The sequence below is a fragment of the Scyliorhinus torazame genome, chromosome 1 (assembly GCF_047496885.1).
Source record: "Scyliorhinus torazame isolate Kashiwa2021f chromosome 1, sScyTor2.1, whole genome shotgun sequence".
NCBI classification, from domain to species: domain Eukaryota; kingdom Metazoa; phylum Chordata; class Chondrichthyes; order Carcharhiniformes; family Scyliorhinidae; genus Scyliorhinus; species Scyliorhinus torazame.
Genome location: NC_092707.1, coordinates 269,698,597 through 269,719,983, shown reverse-complemented (window position 1 = coordinate 269,719,983; position 21,387 = coordinate 269,698,597). Strand labels below are relative to the sequence as shown.

General features: G+C 44.8%; 1 protein-coding gene across 1 annotated transcript in view; it reads right to left on the bottom strand.

The window, feature by feature from the left end:
- The window catches only part of mcm8 (minichromosome maintenance 8 homologous recombination repair factor), a 44,967-nt gene that overhangs the window by 8,085 nt on the left and 15,495 nt on the right, over nt 1-21,387 (bottom strand). The window contains exons 6-15 of the mRNA XM_072506013.1: nt 19,777-19,975; nt 19,614-19,699; nt 17,604-17,755; nt 15,912-16,110; nt 15,801-15,831; nt 15,527-15,671; nt 8,162-8,299; nt 5,877-6,072; nt 5,066-5,285; nt 1,971-2,180 (exon numbers count right to left, since the gene is read on the bottom strand). Of these exons, the coding sequence (XP_072362114.1) occupies nt 1,971-2,180; nt 5,066-5,285; nt 5,877-6,072; nt 8,162-8,299; nt 15,527-15,671; nt 15,801-15,831; nt 15,912-16,110; nt 17,604-17,755; nt 19,614-19,699; nt 19,777-19,975 (1,576 nt within the window). The remainder of the gene's footprint in view (nt 1-1,970; nt 2,181-5,065; nt 5,286-5,876; nt 6,073-8,161; nt 8,300-15,526; nt 15,672-15,800; nt 15,832-15,911; nt 16,111-17,603; nt 17,756-19,613; nt 19,700-19,776; nt 19,976-21,387) is intronic.

The following is a 21,387-nucleotide window of genomic DNA, read 5'->3' as shown; positions in this document are numbered from 1 at the left end:
GCCAAAATTTTGGCCTTTGCCTCCCTGATAGCCCGGGGACGGATCTTGCTCGGGTGGAGGGACACGGAGACGCGGAATGCGGGGTTGTAGGTGAGCGACCTTGTGGAATTCCTGAGGTCGGTGGAAGCTGTTTATTGACTTCTTTAAAGAGGTTTGAGGGGTCATCAAATGGGGGGGGGGGGGGAAATGGGTGGGTAAGGGGGTTAAAATAGTGAAGGCAGGATGCGAGTGGGGGACGGTATTGGGGATCAGGTGTCGGTTGTTTATAATGTTACTTGGCTGTTAGAGGGAAGACAGATGACCAGCAGCAGCAACCCAGGGGGGAGGGGGAGGAGGCTTAGTTGAGTATAGGTCAATAGAGTACGAGGTTTTGTTGCTTGTATATTATTATTATTATTGTTAAAAAGTTAAAACATTTCTGTTTTGTTATTGTTTCGCTTGTTTTGTAAGCGGGAAAAATGTTGCTCAGGGAAAAAGAATTTCAATAAAATATATATATTTTTTAAAAAAATGTTACTTGGCTGTTCTTCTGCTTTAGTTTGTTTATATGAAAATGCCTTGAATATAATTTTTTTAAAAAAAATCAATAAACACTGAATTCAACAGAACAACTGTTACCATGGATTGGAACATAATAAAGCAGCATTTGAACTAAAGATACTGATGCAGGGAAATCAGTCCACTCCCAAGTATTTCAAAGATGCATGCACTTTGCTTCTAATTAAAACCCACTTATCATAATGCTATTACTCTCCAATGAAATATCACAATGTGGTTCACAATAGGAGAGGATTCAGAATACCAGGTGGTTTAGAAAAATTGATCAAAAGGAGAGATAAATTTACTAAAGCTCTTAAGATGGCTAGAAATTAGGTTTTATTAGAAAATTTCAGGGAATTGGGCAATGACTGATGAAGACTTCATTGAGGATGCAGTGGAAGAAGTGGGAATGGGGGTGGAAGGGATGGAGGAACACTCATTCAATAGACCAGAATCAAGAATGAAAGATACAGCTTAGGGTACAGATCTAGAGATTACATAAGTTGCATGAAGCAAAGTCTCTGAATTTTAAAATAAGTATCGCAATTTTTCAAATCAAGAACAAGAATGAGAGAATTGGAGCTTATGAGTTGGAAGTAGTAGAGGACAGAAAGAAGAGCTTTGGCGAATTCTCAAGGAAACTGTGGCGTCAGTGACTATTTCAGCAGGAATGGAGTTGAGATAGGAATGGAGGCAGATAGTGCTTTGGAGGTAGAAGTGAATGCTCATTGTAATAGTTGAAATGTGAGATTTGAAGGTCAGTTCAAGGTCCAACACAGTGCCTCAAAAGGTTTGGATCAGGTTTACCCAGAGGACAGCAAGTTTCCGAATTCAGATCTGCTACAGGTGAAAACTATTGTCAAGTGTTACACCAAAGAAAAGGACTAAGTCTGTTTCAGCTGTCCTTCTGTGCATTTAGTGCCCAGATTAAGGGCAAGATTGATGGAGTTCGAAGGAACAGGTCCCTTGTCACCCTTTGGCCAGGAAATGAAATTTGTGAGGTTACCACAAACTGAGCCATTGAGGTCATTTATTCTCTCCCAAAGAGTCACCTTGTTCCCATATGAAGGATGATAGATACATCTGACCCAAAGTGTGGTGAGAGGATGCAGTAAGATTGTTGGATTTAGTGAGATACATTCGGCAACTCACTCTCCCTGCTGGCAACTACACCCAAAAAAATAAAGTCACAAAACCATAGGACTGATTCTTCAAGTTGTGCTCCCCTCAAATAAACATTTCAGTCAAAAGTGTGGCATAACTCAATTTACTCTATGGAGTCATAAATGTCTACTTCGAACAATGTCAACAAGCATGTATTGCGTTTTGAACAAAATGGAAAGTAAGTAACATGAAGAAATTCTGATAGACGTTTTAATCAGTCACATATGTCAGGTTTAAATTGTTTCAACAAATACATCCATATTTACCTCTGTAAGCCGTATAAGCGACTCAAGCTGTCTCGTAGTAATTGGAGTGCTATCTGGACCTTGGTTTTGTCTCCTCAGCTCCAAGTAAAACTCCTGAAGTACTTGAGCCGCTTCAGCAGCTAACTTTGGGCAAACGTAATGGCGTGCATATCCAACATATTTTCTTAGTAACTGATGAGGAATAGGATCAAAGTTTTCTCCAGGGAAAACCTTTAAAGACAAACACTTTAGATTAGAATATTATACATTGGAGAACACAAACTATTAGATTTTGGTTTGTTATGGTAATGTCTGGGTGGCACGGTGACGCAGTGGTTAGCACTGCTGCCTCAAGCTGCCAAGGATCCGGGTTCAATCCCGGCCCAGGTCACTGCCTGTGTGGAGTTTGTACATTCTCCCCGTTAATGCGTGGGCCTTAAAAATCATACTGAGAAATTTAAATACGATGCCTGCATTCAATTACATGCATGTCCAATTTACTACATCTCTGCTATTTCCTGTTACTTTTTTATTCATTCACATGATGTGGCCATTGTTGGCTAAGCCAGCATTTATTGCCCTTCCATAATTGCCCTTGAGAAACTGGTGGTGAGCCACCTTCTTGAAACGCTGCAGTTCGTCTGGTGTAGGTACACCCACAGTGTTAGGGAGGGAATTCCAGGATTTTGACTCAAGTTTTATTTAACGAATGACAAAATATTTCCATGATGTGGAGATGCCAGCGTTTGACTGGTGTGAGCACAGTAAGAAGTCTTACAACACCAGGTTAAAGTCCAACAGGTTTGTTTCGAATCACTAGCTTTCGGAGCACAGCTCCTTCCTCAGGTGAATGAAGAGGTGGGTTCCAGAAACATATATATATATAGACAAAGTCAATGATGCAAGGTGATACTTTGAATGAGAGTCTTTGCAGGTAATTAAGTCTTTATAGGTCCAGACGGAGCAACTGGAGAGAGGGATAATCACAGGTTAAAGAGGTGTGAATTGTCTCAAGCCAGGACAGTTGGTAGGATTTCGCAAGCCCAGGCCAGATGGTGGGGGGTGAATGTAATGCGACATGAATCCAACGTCCCGGTTGAGGCCGTACTCCTGTGTGCAGAACTTGGCTATAAGTTTCTGCTCAGCGATTCTGCATTGTCGCACAACCTGAAGACCGCCTGGAGAGCGCTTACCTGAAGATCAGAGGCTGAATGCCCTTGACTGCTGAAGTGTTCCCTGGCTGGAAGGGAACATTCCTGCCTGGCGATTGTCGCGCGATGTCCGTTCGTCCGTTGTCGCAGCGTCTGCATGGTCTCGCCAATGTACCATGCCTCAGGACATCCTTTCCTGCAGCGTATGAGGTAGACAACATTGGCAGATTCGCACGAGTATGTACCACGTACCTGGTGGGTGTTCTCACGTGTAATGGTGGTCCCCATGTCGATGATCTGGCACGTTTTGCAGAGATTGCCATGGTAGGGCAGTGTGGTGTCATGATCGCTGTTCTGAAGGCTGGGTGATTTGCTGCAAACAATGGTCTGTTTGAGGTTGCGAGGTTGCTTGAAGGCAAGTAGTGGGGGTGCGGGGATGACCTTGGCAAGATGTTCGTCTTCATCGATGACGTGTTGAAGGCTGCAAAGAAGATGTCGTTGTTTTTCTGCTCCGGGGAAGTACTGGACGACGAAGGGTACTCTGTTGGTTGTGTTCTGTGTTTGTCTTCTGAGGAGGTCGGTGCTGTCTTTTTTTGGCTGTGGCGTGTTGGAACTGTCGATCGATGAGTTGAGTACCATATCCCGTTCGTACAAGGGCATTTTTCAGCATCTGTAGATGTCTGTTGCGCTCCTCCTCGTCTGAACAGATCCTGTGTATACGGAGGGCTTGTCCATAGGGGATGGCTTGTTTAATGTGTTTAGGGCGGAAGCTGGAGAAGTGGAGCATCGTCAGGTTATCCATGGGCTTGCGGTAAAGCGAAGTGCTGAGGTGACCATCCTTGATGGAAATGAGTCTTCAGAACATCCCAAAGCTCGCCAGGTGTCCTGAAGCTTTTCCAATTTTATGAATTAATTTGATTCTTGTTTATGGGAACATGCAAAAATATTTCAGTGTCGGGGTTTATTATCTGTTTGCTGGGGAAGCAGTTATAGTTTGATGTTGTGATTAGCAACATATTCAATGGCTTCAGCTGATGCAGTGAGTGGTGGTTGTGATGCCATCAAGAATGGATCTGTCAGGCAGATGTTCAGCAAATGGGCGATGATCTGACTTGGATGGGCAGAGTCACAATTTGAGCTGTTCCTCATGTACCAGTTGCAGAGTTTGTGTCCACATCTTCCGTGTCTCGACCTCATGTGGTTGAGGGTTGTCCACATGTTGTGTGAAAGGTTGAAACCTGGGACTTCACTTGGGTCAGTTACCAAGTTACAGTTGGTGGTGTTTGCCATCAACCAGGAGGTGTGCCATCAGAGGTTGGAGGACGTTTTCCCTGCGGCCTTCAGGAGGTTCAATATGTGCTAGTATGAGAAACACTTGAGTTGCATTGGTCTCAACGTCCCAGAATTAATCCTCAGGGCTTCTAGAGGTGATATCTACCATATTAGGTGGGGTTCCTGGTTTACAGTGATAGGGCACGGGCTTAAGTAGGGTGCTCTTTCCAAGGGCCGGTGCAGACTCAATGGGCCGAATGGCCTCCGTCTGCACTGGAAAGTCTATGATTCTATGTTTGTATGGCTGCTCCAGAGGCAAATACAGCAGCAGTATTCTGCTTTTGGGTAGCAGTATGTAGTCTTAAGTCCATGACATCTTTGCCAATCTCTCTTCAGCTCTCACGTATCCCTGACTTCTACGCTGCTCCACCTTCCCCACCCTCCTCTCCAAGTATATAAATCATTGCATTTCTGCCCCTCTTCAGTTCCAAAGAGTCTTGCAGACTTGAAATTTTAACGCTGTTTCTCTTTCCACAGTTGCTGCCAGACCTGCCGAGTCTTTTGAGCATTTTGTGTTTTTATTACTGGCTAGATGCGGTCTTATTCACGATTATAAACATATTGGGAAATACACTAATTATACAGTCATACAAACTATATCTGGTTTCACTATTTCACCATTACTGCACATACCTTTAATCTTTCTGATAATGGTTTGTCTGAAGCAATTTCAAGTACTGACACATTAGTGTCTTGTGTGCTTTGACGCAAAACGGTGGCACTGCTCAAGGTTGCTTTCTTCCCAGCATGCAAAGCCATGACATGTTCTGAGAGAAGGTTGTCATGATCTTCATTTGGAGTATCAAGCAGAATAAACACCAAATCAAATCTTGAAAGTAGGGCACTTCCCATTCTGAAACAATAAACATAAATAATGAAACCTACCTGACACGTGAATATTACTGTATGTTCCTAAGGTATTTCTGTATTCATTTCATCCTGTAGAAATTGTATAGCCTCCAATTCATACGGGTCAGCAATACATTATTTAATATTCATCCTTACTAGAAGAAATATAATTATCGATGGATGTGCTTTGCAAGCCAATTAAAAACTATGATGAATGGCTTCAGAGAAATTTGAGAATTTATGTTGAATTAATAGTCTATTGGATTTCTTAATTTTTTTAAATTGACTTCCAGCCTCTAACACCTAAAAAATAACTTGCATTGAAAAATTTTAAATACTGACTTTCGATTATTTCCATGCTATTTAACATTCTCTCTTCCTTTAAATTCTATGTTAAAGCGGTCATGTCCATTTGACGGTGCAGCTGATACAGGAAATTGACTGTGAGACAAATCAAAGAGAGAAATAGACAAGCTATTAACTAATGCGGACTTTTGGGAGCACAACCATCAAACCGTGAGTTTCTGTCTTGTCGTATTACCTGAACTGCTAAAACAGAAAAATAATGAGTGTTAATTATACAAGCACAACTTACTTTAAGTTCTCAGAGACTGTTTTAGCTTTACTGTAGTGGCCTCCAACTGGATTAGCAGCTGCAAGAATTGAAGTTCTGGCTGGCAAACTGCAAACAATTCCAGCTTTGGCTAGACTAATACTCTGTTGCTCCATGGCTTCCAGCAAGGCTTGGTGCTGGTTTCCCATTTTATCAAATTCATCAATACAACAAATGCCTGTAATAGGTCCGGGGGGGGGGGGGGGGGGGGAAAGAGAGCAAACTTCCATGATTATAATACAGAAATATCAATTCTACCAAAGTAAATCAGTAATTCTAGCGCTTTCTGAATAAGCAATAATGCCAAAGTAACACTGATGCCATTGCTTTCGGATAAGCTGGAAAAAGAGCACAAGCTGAAGTTACAATTTGAGTGACAATTAAACACAGAAACTAATGCTCCAGCCAAGAGGCCTAGTTATATTCCAAACAAAGAGCACCTAATCCTTCAGGTTAAAAGGGGCCAAATCTTCACTCCTATACATAAATGGTGAGCTGACGTAGAATCTCACAGCAATGAAAGAGGCCATTCAGCCACTGTGCCTGTACTGTCTCCTTTGAAAGGTCTTTTCAATTTTAAATTTTCATTTTTCCAGCTTTTTCCCCATAACCCTGCAAATCAGTCATCTTCATGTGCATGTATCATAATAATAATCTTTATTGTCACATTAACACTGCAATGAAGTTATCGTGAAAGGACTCTAGTCGCCACATTCCGGCGCCTGTTCGGGTGCCCAGAGGGAGAATTCAGAATGTCCAAATTCAGAATGTCTTTCGGGACTTGTGGGAGGAAACCGGAGCACCTGGAGAAAATCCACGCAGACACAGGGAGAAAGTGTAGATTCCGCACAGACAGTGACCTAAGCCGGGAATCATACCTGGGATCCTGGTGCTGTGAAGCAACGGTGCTAACCACTGTGCTACCATGCTGCCCAATTGCCTTTTGAAATCTCCTATGCAATTAGATTCCGTCACTCTTTCAGGCAGTGCACTCCAGGATTCAACAACAACTGGTGGTCATATAGCAGCTTAACATCCCCAGGCACCTTACAGGAGCATCACAAAGCAGAATTTGACACTAAGTCCCACAAGAAAATATGAAGGCAGATGACCAAAAGCTTGAACGAGGAGGTAGGTTTTAGGGAGCACCTTAAAGTTGGAAAGAGGGGAAGAGGTGCAGAGAGGTTTAAGGAGGGAATTCCAGAGCTTGGGACCTTAGCAGCTGAAGCCAAAGCCACTGATGGAGGGGCAAGATCAGGGATGATCTTGAGGACAGAATTAGCCTTTGTGAAAGAATTTTCCTTGTTTCCCCGCTGGTTCCTTTGCCAATTCTTTCCTTTCTAAGAAAAACAGACCCAACAGAACTAGTAATTTGCAGGACTTTCTTTTTTCTGCATTCAATACACAGTTCCCCATACCCTCTCGGCTCACTTCATCAACTTGCACTGCCACCTTCAAGAATTTGTGAGTATGGACTACCAAGACTCTGTTCTTGTACCCTTTCAAAATAGTACTATTTGCATTAATCTGCCTCTCCAGGTTGTCCTTCCTAAAGTGCATCAGTTCGTACTTACCCGCATTAAATTGTATCTGACCTGTGCCTGTCCATTTCACCAGTTTGTCCATGTCCCCCTGAAGTCTGCTTCTATCCTGCTCATTATTTACTGCATTGCCAAGTTTCGTAATATCCACAAACTTGAAAAATTGTACTTTGTATATCCAAGTCAAGGCATTATTACAACAAGAAAACCAATGGACCTGACACCAACTACTTTGGGGATGGGCGGGGGGGCAATGTATACATTAAAAAAGGAACAAATAGTCAAAGAATAAGAATTAATGCAATGACAAATGTACACAGCTTGTTGGGAATAGGTTTCAGAACATACAATACTGACTTGAGGGGTTTAATGCGATGATCTGCAATAAACAAAAGCAAGCCTGACTCATACCCTATAATAGTTTGAAATTATCCAATGCCGTGGGTTCAAATCAAATCCCTGTACCAAATGTTCCATTTGCAAATGTAAATATATGAGCATACCAGAGTTGTTATTTTATGAAAATGTAATTACCACCTAACTATCCCTTTGTGACAAACCAACCATGGTAAAGAGTGCCTGAATCCTAGTCAGCAGCTCCATGGCACTTTGAATTGATATTCAATTGAACAGTCAGCAATACTCTCAAGACACATGTACTTTGTAGTTGATGACAGTGTTAATTAGCTATGCATGTCATCACCATATAATAAATCAATGAATTACCTTGATCGCCCAGTACAAGAGCTCCTGCTTCCAGTGCAAAATCTCCCGATCCACTGTCCCTTGATAAAGTTACAGTAAGTCCAGAACTGGTGGTGGTATTACCACAGACATATACTCCCCGTGGGGCAATATTACACACTGCCTAAAAATAAAATTGTAAGTGGACACTTCAGCATAAAATATAGCTAACTACACTTATCTCCAAACTGCATAATTAGCACCATGTTTTTGAAGGCAACAATAAGTAGAAGCAAAAGATCAAACATGCAACCAATGTCTTTTGAAAATCAAATACGGTATTAAATTCTGAGCGCTGGTTATACTTTTAATATTTTACAGTACCTTCTCTCTCCTTTAAGTCACATTCTCAATTAAATGGACTACACATTAATTCAAACAAAATCACTATCTATAGTTTTCAGGAAAATTTTATCCCACAGGAAATGTCTGCCTAAAATGGAAGGAATCACAAATGAGTATTAGAAGTTAAGTGAAATACAGATTTATATTTCACTGTTGCGAATAATCCCCTTATTTAATGAGTTAATCCACAAGATTGGTATATAAATCACAACTTTGTTCATTGATGCTCTTTCTTGAAAATATAATTCCCTTTTACCCAGCAGAATTAAGCATTTCTCATCCACAGAATTCCTACAGTGCAGAAGGAGGCCATTCAGCCCATCGAGTCTGCACCGACCCTCTGAAAGAGCACCCCTACCTAGGCCCATTCCCCTGCCCTATTCCTGTAACCCTACCTCAATCGCACATTTTGGACTGTGGGAGCAAACCCACACAGACATGGGGAGAACGTGTAAACTCCACACAGTCACCCAAGGACAGAATTGAACGCCGGTCCTTGGTGCTGTGAGGCAGCACTACTTTTTTAAAAAATATATTTTATTCAAGATTTTTGGCCAAACATAACAGTACGTAGTGTTTCTTTTACACAACAATAAAGCAATATAAATAACAGTGGCCAGTTTTAAACAAATAAATAAATAATATATAAACAAAAACAAAACTGAATGGCAACTGCCTTGTCCAAAATAAATACTCTCCAAAAATACAATCCAACAATCCAATATACAATTACCTATAGCAAATACCTATACATATTATACATAGACAATAACATCTCTGAGAGTCCGTTCGATTCCTCCCCCCCCACCGGGCTGCTGCTGTTGTCTACTTCTTTTCCATTCCCTCTATCTTTCTGTGAGGTAATCGACGAACGGTTGCCACCGCCTGGTGAACCCCTGAGCCGAACCCCTTAACACAAACTTAATCCGTTCTAACTTTATGAACCCTGCCATGTCGTTTATCCAGGTCTCCACACCCGGGGGTTTGGCTTCCTTCCACATTAACAATATCCTGCGCCGGGCTACTAGGGACGCAAAGGCCAACACGTCAGCCTCTCTTGCATCCTGCACTCCCGGCTCTTCTGCAAGCCCAAATATAGCCAACCCCCAGCTTGGTTCGACCCAGACCCCCACCACCTTCGAAAGCACCTTTGCCACCCCCACCCAGAACCCCTGTACTGCCGGGCATGACCAGAACATGTGGGTGTGATTCGCTGGGCCTCTCGAGCATCTCGCACACCTATCCTCTACCCCAAAAAATTTACTAAGCCGTGCTCCAGTCATATGCGCCATGTGTAACACCTTAAATTGTATCAGGCTTAGCCTGGCACACGAGGACGATGAGTTTACCCTACGTAGGGCATCAGCCCACAGCCCCTCCTCAATCTCCTCCCCCAGTTCTTCTTCCCATTTCCCTTTCAGCTCATCTACCATGATCTCCCCCTCGTCCCTCATTTCCCTGTATATGTCCGACACTTTACCATCCCCCACCCATGTCTCTGAGATCACTCTATCCTGCACCTCCTGCGTCGGGAGCTGCGGGAATTCCCTCACCTGTTGCCTCACAAAAGCCCTCAATTGCATGTACCGAAATGCATTCCCTTGGGGCAACCCATATTTTTCCGTCAGCGCTCCCAGACTCGCAAACGTCCCATCTACAAACAGATCTCTCAGTTGTACTACCCCAGCTCTTTGCCATGCTCCAAATCCCCCATCCATTCTCCCCGGAACGAACCTATGATTGTTTCTTATCAGGGACCGCACCGAAGCTCCCGTCCTTCCCCATGCCGTCTCCACTGCCCCCAAATTTTCAATGTAGGCACCACCACCGGGCTTGTGGTGTATTTCTTTGGTGAGAACGGCAACGGTGCCATCACCATTGCTTGTAGGCTAGTCCCCCTGCAGGACGCCCTCTCCAATCTCTTCCACGCCGCTCCCTTCCCTACTCCCATCCACTTACACACCATTGAAACATTGGCGGCCCAGTAGTACTCACTTAGGCTCGGTAGTGCCAGCCCCCCCCTGTCCCTACTACGCTGCAAGAATCCCCTCCTCACTCTCGGGGTCTTCCCAGCCCACACAAAACTCATAATACTCTTCACGATTCTTTTGAAAAAAGCCTTCGTTATCACCACAGGGAGGCACTGAAACACAAAAAGGAATCTCGGGAGGACCACCATTTTAACCGCCTGCACCCTACCTGCCAATGACAGGGACACCATGTCCCATCTCTTAAAGTCCTCCTCCATCTGTTCCACCAACCGCGTTAAATTAAGCCTGTGTAATGTACCCAATTCTTGGCTATCTGGATCCCCAGGTACCGGAAGTCCCTTGTTACCTTCCTCAACGGTAAATCCTCTATCTCTCTGCTCTGCTCCCCTGGATGCACCACAAACAACTCACTTTTCCCCATGTTCAGTTTATACCCTGAAAAATCCCCAAACTCCCCAAGTATTCGCATTATCTCTGGCATCCCCTCCGCCGGGTCCGCCACATATAGCAACAAATCATCCGCATACAGAGATACCCGGTGTTCTTCTCCCCCCCTGAGTACTCCCCACCACTTCCTGGAACCCCTCAATGCTATGGCCAGGGGTTCAATCGCCAGTGCAAACAATAACGGGGACAGAGGACATCCCTGCCTCGTCCCTCTATGGAGCCGAAAATAGTCAGACCCCCGTCCATTTGTGACCACGCTCGCCATCGGGGCCCTATACAGCAACTGTACCCACCTGATATACCCATCCCCAAAACCAAATCTCCTCAGCACCTCCCACAAATAATCCCACTCCACTCTATCAAATGCTTTCTCGGCATCCATCGCCACCACTATCTCCGCTTCTCCCTCTGGTGGGGGCATCATCATTACCCCTAGCAGCCTCCGTATATTTGTATTCAGCTGTCTCCCCTTCACAAACCCAGTTTGGCCCTCATGAACCACCCCCGGGACACAATCCTCTATCCTCATTGCCATTACCTTGGCCAGAATCTTAGCGTCCACATTCAGGAGGGAAATGGGCCTGTAGGACCCGCATTGCAGCGGGTCTTTTTCCTTCTTTAGGAGGAGCAATATCGTTGCCTCTGACATAGTCGGGGGCAGCTGCCCCCTTTCCCTCGCCTCATTAAAGGTTCTCATCAGTAGCGGGGCCAGCAAGTCCATATATTTCCTATAGAATTCAACTGGGAATCCGTCTGGTCCCGGGGCCTTCCCCGCCTGCATGCTCCCAATCCCTTTCACCACTTCTAATCTGTGCTCCCAGTCGCACCCTCTCCTGCTCCTCCACCTTAGGAAATTCCAGCTGATCCAGAAAGCACATCATTCTCTCCTTCCCATCCGGGGGCTGAGCTTCATATAATCTTTCGTAAAATGCCTTGAACACTCCATTCACTCTCTCCGCTCCCCGCTCCATCTCTCCCTCCTCATCTCTCACCCCCCCTATCTCCCTCGCTGCTCCCCTTTTCCTCAGTTGGTGGGCCAGCAACCTGCCTTCTCCCCGTATTCGTACTGTACACCCTGTGCCTTCCTCCATTGTGCCTCTGCATTACCCGTAGTCAACAAGTCAAATTCTACATGTAGCCTTTGCCTTTCCCTGTACAGTCCCTCCTCCGGTGCCTCCGCATATTGTCTGTCCACCCTCAGAAGTTCTTTCAACAACCGCTCCCTTTCCCTACCCTCCTGCTTTCCTTTATGTGCCCTAATAGATATCAGCTCCCCTCTAACCACTGCCTTCAGCGCCTCCCAGACCACTCCCACCTGTACCTCCCCATTATCATTGCGTTCCAAGTACCTTTCAATACACCCCCTCACCCTTAAACACACCCCCTCATCTGCCAATAATCCCATGTCCATTCTCCAGGGTGGACGCTGTTGTTTTTCTTCCCCTATCTCCAGGTCCACCCAATGTGGAGCATGATCCGAAATGGCTATAGCCGTGTACTCCGTCCCCGTCACCTTTGGGATCAGTGCCCTTCCCAAAACAAAAAAATCTATTTGTGAATAAACTTTGTGGACATAGGAGAAAAACGAAAACTCCTTACTCCTCGGTCTACTAAATCTCCAGGGGTCTGCTCCTCCCATCTGCTCCATAAAGTCCTTAAGCACCCTAGCTGCAGCCGGCCTCCTTCCGGTCCTGGACCTCGATCTGTCCAGCCCTGGGTCCAGCACCATGTTAAAATCTCCACCCATTACCAACTTCCCCACTTCTAGGTCCGGGATTCGTCCTAACATACGCCTCATAAAGTTGGCATCATCCCAGTTCGGGGCATACACGTTCACCAATACCACCGCCTCCCCTTGCAATTTGCCACTCACCATCACGTATCTGCCCCCACTATCCGCCACTATAGTCTTTGCCTCAAACATTACCCGCTTCCCCACTAGTATGGCCACCACCCTGTTTTTTGCGTCTAGCCTAGAATGAAACTCCTGCCCCACCCATCCTTTGCGTAGTCTGACCTGGTCTATCAGCTTCAGATGCGTCTCCTGAAGCATAACCACATCTGCCTTAAGTTTCTTTAGGTGTGCGAGTACCCGTGCCCTCTTAATCGGCCCATTCAGCCCTCTCACATTCCACGTGATCAACCGGGTTGGGGGGCTCTTTACACCCCCCCCCCCCCCCCCCCCCTTGACGACTAGCCATCTCCTTTTTCAATCCAGCTCCTCACCCGGTTCCCACGTAGCCATATCTCCCCCAAGCGGCGCCCCCCCACCATGACCACCCCCCGCCCCCCCCATACCAGCTCCCCCTTCTCCCCAGCAGCAGCAACCCAGTTAACCCCCCCCCACCTCCCGCTAGATCCCAAACTAGCGTAATTGCACCCCCCATGTTGCTCCCAGAAGTCAGCAAACTCTGGCCGACCTCGGCTCACACTGTGCGAGGCCCCCTCCTTCCTGCTTCCCTGTTCCCGCCGTGATTACCATAGCGCGGGAACAAAGCCCGCGCTTCCCTTTTGGCCCCGCCCCCAATGGCCGGCGCCCTCAGCTCCTCATCCTCCCTCCCCCCCCCTCCTCCACGACATGGGGAAGAGAGAAAAGTTACAGGGTCGCAGGATTAACAACTTGGGAAGTCATCTCTTCCCTCTTTTCCCCCCTTCATCCTACATATTCACCCCCCCACTTTGTCCCAAACGTTCTTTTTATGGCCCGCTCATTCCAGTTTCGCCTCGACAATAAATGTCCACGCCTCATCTGCCGTTTCGAATTAGTGGTGTTTCCCTTGATGTGTGACCCACAGTCTTGCCGGTTGCAGCATTCCAAATTTAATCTTCCGTTTGTGCAGCACCGCCTTGGCCCGATTAAAGCTTGCCCTCCTTCTCGCCACCTCCGCACTCCAATCTTGATATACGCGGATCACCGCGTTCTCCCACCTACTGCTCCGAGTTTTCTTTGCCCATCTGAGGACCATCTCTCTGTCCTTATATCGGAGAAATCTCACCACTATGGCTCGAGGAATTTCTCCAGCCCTCGGTCTTCGCGCCATAACTCGATAGGCTCCCTCCACCTCCAGCGGACCCGTCGGGGCCTCCGATCCCATTAACGAGTGCAGCATCGTGCTCACATATGCCCCGACGTCCGTCCCTTCTACACCTTCGGGAAGACCAAGAATCCTTAAATTCTTCCTCCTCGCATTATTCTCCAGCACCTCCAGCCTTTCCACACACCTTTTGTGTTGTGCCTCATGCATCTCCGTTTTCACCACCAGGCCCTGTATGTCGTCCTCATTCTCAGCAGCCTTTGCCTTCACGACCCGAAGCTCCTGTTCCTGGGTCTTTTGCTCCTCCTTTAGCCCCTCAATCGCTTGTAATATCGGGGCCAACAGCTCCTTCTTCATCTCCTTTTTGAGTTCTTCCACGCAACGCCGCAGGAACTCTTGTTGGTCAGGGCCCCATATTAAACTGCCTCCTTCCGACGCCATCTTGCTTTGTGCTTGCCTTCCTGGCCGCTGCTCTAGAGGATCCACCGCAATCCGGCCACTTTCCTCTCTTTTTTCCAACCGTGTCCAGGGGGGATTCCCTTCTGGATTACAGCACAGTGTTTTTTGCCGTTAAAATTGCCGTTGGGGCTCCTATCAAGAGCCCAAAAGTCCGTTCCACCGGGAGCTGCCGAAACGTGCGACCTAACTGGTCATTGCCGCACCCGGAAGTCGAGGCAGCAGTACTAACCACTGTGCCACCATGCTGCCCAAAAGCAAAGACCTTGAAATTACTCAGATGTTAGCATTACACATTCAGCACATTCATAAGTAATATGTTTCTTTTATAGTGGTGGATGCAATTCATATAAAGCATCAAAAGGCATAATAATCAAGTTTTGTTTCATAGGCGAGGTTAAGAATGCAGTCATAATGGGGGCGAAGAAAGCACTTCCAGGATAGAACATGTTCTTTTTTCTAACAGTCCCAAGTTTGCCCACTACATCCTACATCAGGAGCAGGTTTGGCTAAATCTGACGCAATTGGAAAGTGTAACATTATCCTGTGGAACTGAACTAAGCTCACTTGTAGAAAGCACCAAGATCCCCATAATGTGATACTGCCTAGCTCCCACAATGTGGAATTCAGGAGGGCAGACTAACAGTCAGGTATTGGGCTTTGCAGAGCAATGGAAGAAATTTTCTCCACAGGATCCCCACCACTCTCCACTGTACGGATGCCAAGTCTATGCATTTGGATACTCAATTAGATGTCTCCCATGCTCTAAGTTTGCCAACACTCTGAAGAAGAGTCATACGGACTCAAAATGTTAACTCTGTTTCTCTCTCCTCAGATGCTGCCAGACCTGCTGAGCATTTTTCAGTTTCTATTTCACAAAACACTAGTTACTTGAGCAAGATAGAGAGGCGAGTTGACACCCCTAACAACTGTTCCGAGTAACAATCTACAACTAAGACGAAAGAACATCAAAGACATTTTTTTCAAACAAAAAAATGATTTGTTCAAGTTTTAAAATCCTTATATTCTGCCTATAAAAGGAGGTTCTTTTTGTTACATGTGATAAATATTACTTGCCTGCAACATTTGACTCTTTCCAAGTCCAGGATCACCAACTATGAGCACGTGAGGATCACCTCGGATGGGAATGCGATTTTGATCATCCACGTATTTTTGGCATCCTCCAAAGAGTGCCAGTGCCAATCCTGCTTTGACAAGCTACGAAGAAAGCAACCCATTACCGACAGCTTTTATTTTACAAGACAAAATTAAACAAGCACCAAAAGATTTGTGTTATCAGTTATTTACAAATGAATGATAACTTTCTTACTTTACATCGACACTCACCTCATGGCCATATATAGCAGGACACAATGAGCTGCAAAACAAATCAAGATCTGTAGTTGCCTTTCAAAATTATATCAAACATCAATTTTAAATTAATAGGGTTTAACATACTTGACAAATAACTTGAGAAGATTTTCTTCAGCCTGAATCTCTTGAATTGCATAAAGCTCTTTAAGTGTAAACTCCATGGAGGTTGTATCACCAGACCCCTCTTCAGAACTCATATTCCTTCGTCCTTTACTGTTACTGATGGAGTTGGCCTCAATGTACAAAAAAAACATGCACTTGTCATCTTTGTTTTTAGTCTTCCCTAAAATGTCAAGTAGAGCAGAATAATGAATAGATATAGTATATAAACACAATACAGCTAACATGCAGAGAACCAGTGAACCATCCATGGCATTAATCAGAGGAAACGGTCAGGTTAAGAATATGTTACGGCTCGTTTTCAGGCACAGAACTGAAAGCTTCTCGTGGGCACCTGAGTCAGAAGACCCCAAGGGTCGACAGTAATTGGGTCCCAGTAGCCAGTTTTGTAACCATGACAAACTGCCAGCACATGTTGTGCCTCTGGTGATAGTTTACCACTTTGCTGCACTCCAATTTAGGCAGCAACATGGAAATTTTCCAGCTCCACATTGTGGTGCATGTTAAAAAGAAAGTTAGTTACAGTGCAAGGTCAGATTATACACAACAAACTTCACAAAAGGGTCACAAAATGAGTGCATGACAAGCATTTCAATATCGGAAAGAGAGGCCTATGCTCCTTTCAGATGGCCATTTTAAAAAATAACAGCCCTGAAAATTTGGCAGTAGTCCAAATGCACACATGGGTGTGATTTAACCGTAAATTTCAAATGCACTCAGAACGTTACTTTGTTACCAACTCAAGGATATTAACAGATAAGTAATTCTCCTGGAATATGCCATGATTAAGGCTCAGTCGGTAGGACATCAGTCCCCATCACTTCTTTTGGTTCAGAGATGGTGCTTACATTCATAGTTATCACATGTAGCGCAGATTTATTTTCTTTTTATATCATGCGAAAATTAAATAATACCGGATACATGCATCGCATGGAGTAGAACAGGTTGAAAAGTTGCAACATATCTCAGTGCTTCAGGAAAGATTGGAAGGATCTGACCACATGACGACTTACTGGGGAATAAGTGCAGGCCTAGCCAGCAACACAATGAATTTTTAAAAACACGATCAATCAATTTTCCAATATAAATGCAGCACAGCAGCACCTAGCTAGGATTATATTTTCTTGGACAGGAACAGTGAACGCTGGAAAAGCTCCCCAAGTCTGGCAGCATCCGTAGGGAGAAAATCAGAGCCAACAGTTTGAGTCTGTTTGACAAATTCCAGCATCCGCAGTATTTTACTTATCTTTTCTTGGCTTGGCACAACATACACATTGATGTGAAGTGGTAGCTTCTAGGTATACTAGAATAACCACTCCAGGACACATCAGTAAACCCCATCATTAGAAACTGCCCGGTGAAGGCTCAAAATGGCAGTGGAAATTAGTCATAAAAACCAACATGACCTGAGCTTTGAGATATGTTATAGATTTGTGCATGGATAACAATACTTATTCCGCAATGTACTCGTTTCAACTCTTTTAAACTAGTTCCATATTTTTATTCTATGGATATGAAAGATAATACAGGCCGAGGTGATGGAAGTCAGAGGTAGTTGAAATTGTAACAAAGTTGTCACAGAGACATTTGGTAGTTGTTGCAAATATCCTGGCCAGCAAACTAAACGTGTTCAATTTGTGCAAACTATGGTCATACCTTCACTACTGTTTACCACCTTGACAATCCCTGTGACAGTTACCATATCTCCTGGAACACAACTGTCAACCAAGTCTTGGATAAGCTCACATTCTATAGTTCGAGGGATTCTTCCAGCCTCTCTTTTATCATCTGATGCAAGCTCCTGTAATCTGGAAAAAAAAAATCCAAGCAGATATACTACTTCACCCAAATGTGAAAAGACCGTTTCACATTAAAACATTTGCGGGTAGCAAAACCAAGTTCGTTCTTGTATCTTAAAATAAACATATTCTTGAGACCCAGCAGTTCTACAGCCTCTCAACTACAATCTGCAATTTTCTAGGTACAGGCACAAATACTGAATTTTTACATCACTGAAGCTACTGCAGTGGGTAGATGAGTATTCAAACTTTTACAGTCCCATTCCCAATTGAAAGTAGTGGTGAGCCTTTTGAATCACAGTCTGTCTGGTGTAGTTACGCCCATAAGAAGGGAGTTCCACGTTTTTGATGCAACAATGGTGAAGGAACGGTGATATTATCCAAGTCAGGATGGTGTGTGACTTGGAGAGAAACTTGCAGGTGATATTTCCATGTGCCTTTATCCTTCTAAGTGGTAAAGGTTGCAGGTTTGGAAGTTGCTGTTGAAGGAGCCTTGGCAAGTTGCTGCGGTGCATCATACAGTTCAGGACTTGTGCTCCAGAATTAATTGCACCCCTTGCTCGGCTGTTCCTGAACAATACAATGCTAGCATCATGACAATATGAAAAATTGCCCATGTATATCATACAGATGGTATACACAGCTGCTACTCCATGCCACTGGTAGCGGGAGTGAATGGTTCAGATGGTGGATGGAGTACCAATTAAGTAGGCTGCTTTGTCCTGAATTATGTTGAGCTTCCTGAGTGTTACTGGGGCTGTACTCATCCAGGCAAGTGCAAAGTATCCATCCATCACACTCTTGTACCTAGTAAATGGTATTAAGGCTTTGGCGTGGGAAGAGGTGAAAGCGATGTCTTGGGACTGAAATGATTGGCCTTCAACAACCATAACCATCTTCTTTTGAATTAGGTATGACTCCAAACAGTGGACTGAGTTTCCCCCTAATTCCCATTGACTCCAGTTTTGCTAGGATTCCTTGGTACCATACTTGGTCAAATGATGCCTTGATGTCAAGGGCAGTCCATCTCATCTCACCTCTGGAGTTCAGCTCTTTTGTCCATGTTCAGACCAAGGTTTTAATGAGGTCAAGAGCGGACTGGCAGGAGCGGAACCCAAAGCGAGTATCGTGAGGTTATTACTATACAAGTTTGCTTGATGACACCATCAGTGACACCTGCCATCCCTGATGATGATCGAGAGTGGATTGATGATATGGTAATTGGCAGGTTTGGATTTGTATTGATTTTGTAAACAGGAAATACATGGGCACTTTTTCATATTGTCATGTAGATGCTAGCATTGTATTGTATAGGAACAGCCAGGCAAGGGGTGCAATTAATTCTGGAGCAAAAGTCCTCAGTTTTCTTGATATCAAGTAGTGTGAATCAAATTGGCAATTGAATCCTATCTTCTATGTATTGCTCCTATCTTCTATGTATCCATTGCACTTGGGGCGAATGGGATCAAAGGTTATGGGAAGAAAACAAGGTTAGGCCATTGAGTTGAATGATCAGCCACGATCGTGATAAATGGCAGAGGAGGCTCGAAGGGCCAAAAGGCCTCCTCCTGCTCCTATCTCTATGTATCCATGATGTTGGAGACCTCAGGAGGAGGTAGAGATGGATCATCCCATTTAAGCATCAACTATTTCAGATCTTCTGAGCTATCAATTTTCCTTGTAATCCCTGCACACATTAGAAACATGGTATAATACAGCCTTAAACAAGTACTGATAACTCCCCTATTGAAAGCACCAAATAGAACCACAATGCAAAAGGTCACGCCTTTCTGGTCAGCTGAACTGAATAATAATTTTTTTTAAATATAAAGAAAATGCAACGATTTTTAATCAAAGGTTCACTTACTTGATAGATTGCCAGTCTAAAGTAACTGTTAACGGAGAGCTTCTATTCGGTGTAAAGGATCGACTGCGACAATCTGGCACTAAACACTTTAAAAAGAAATTGAACTTAAGTTTCCTCAAATAATTCTAAACTTTTGTTTCTCTCTAACATAATAGCATAATACCTTTGTAGGGAGTGTGTATTTTCCATCAGGAAGAGGTAGACTCTGTTTATCTCCACATGTATTACATTTAAAGGCCATTCTGGTGCAGAAAGGTTTGACGTTGCTGACACGGACAACTGTTCCACGTAGAGAAACATATTTTCCATAGCAATTAGCTCGTAGATTTTTCAACGATGTCAAAGGCTCATAGTTATAGACCCTAAAAATGTACACATTTTACATGAGATTTGAATGCTTATTTTATGATCGTGAAAATGGTATACTGTATCCTGGATGTTTTTATCATACTGTGATATTACAGCTTATATTCAGATGTTTTATGAATATAAAATCTGAGTTTATGGCAAATCACAATTGAACGAGTGCCAAATCAATCAGTAAACTGAGAATGGGAATAAAAATAAAAATACATTTTTCTGTGTTACAATAAATAGCATCTCTAACACAAATCTCTTATCCATCCCATTCAAGTTTCTGTGTTGCACTCAAGTAATTAAAGTGTAACGATTCCAAATAGCATGACAAATTCGGGCAGGGCTGGGATTCTTGTAGGAATGACAAACCTTTAATATCCAGGGTATGGCAGGGAGTGGGAGAAAAAGAGCAAAGAATACCATCATTTCCCAGAATCCACTGACATTTCCAACACTTGTGCATATGACACAAAGCACTTCACACGATAGCCACAGGGCGGGATTCTCTGTTTCAGAGACTAAGCATTGACAATGGGACAGAATCAGTGGACATCTATGACAGCAAGATCGGCGCCCCTCCCGATCAAGTCAACAACCATTCATGGGCTAGCACTGGCGATACGTGGAACATGATCGATTCCAATGAAAAACGGTGTCCGACACGCCAGAGTCCACCACCAACACTCCATCATCCCCACCCTCCACTTTCCCCTCTCCCCCCACCCTCCCTCTCACCTCCCCACCCTCCCCCTCTCCACCCCCTACCCTCCTCACCCCACCCATCAGCCCAACCCACGATCCAATCATGCATCATGTCTTGTGTCTTGCAGGAGCACCTGGCGATGAGGTAGGCCCTTCTGGTGTCACCTGCTCCCGATCCTAATCCAAGGCAGGTAGTTGGCTAAGAAGTGGACATGGACAGCAACAGCGCAGCAGCCTTTGAACAGCAGTCCGGGACACACCGGAGCACAAGTCCGCGGACGGCAATAACTTTCCGACACAGCTATCTCCAACACCTTCCACCATACCATCTCAAGAGGCACTCGCCTCGGTTGGGCAATTTAGCGAAGAGGCTCCTGGCGTACTATCTGGTGCGCACCAGACACATGCTGCAGTACTTCAAGTGGAGATAGGAACCCCCGAGGGGGTGGGCGGACAGTCGGATGGGGGGGCCTGACACCAGGGACTAGCTGCCATCCAGAAGGGTTTGGGGCTTCTGGAAAGGGCGGTCCCATCGATAATGGAGATTCAGTCGCAGAGCCAGGAACTGCATGAGAGGTCATCAGCAACCATCCAGCGCCTATAGGTGCAATTCAAGGAGTCCAACCGCCTGCAGTGGTAGGAAGTGGTGCCGACCATGCATGTCACCTAGGCTAACATCGCACAGGGTTTGGTGTCTGGAGTGGAAGCCTTGGGG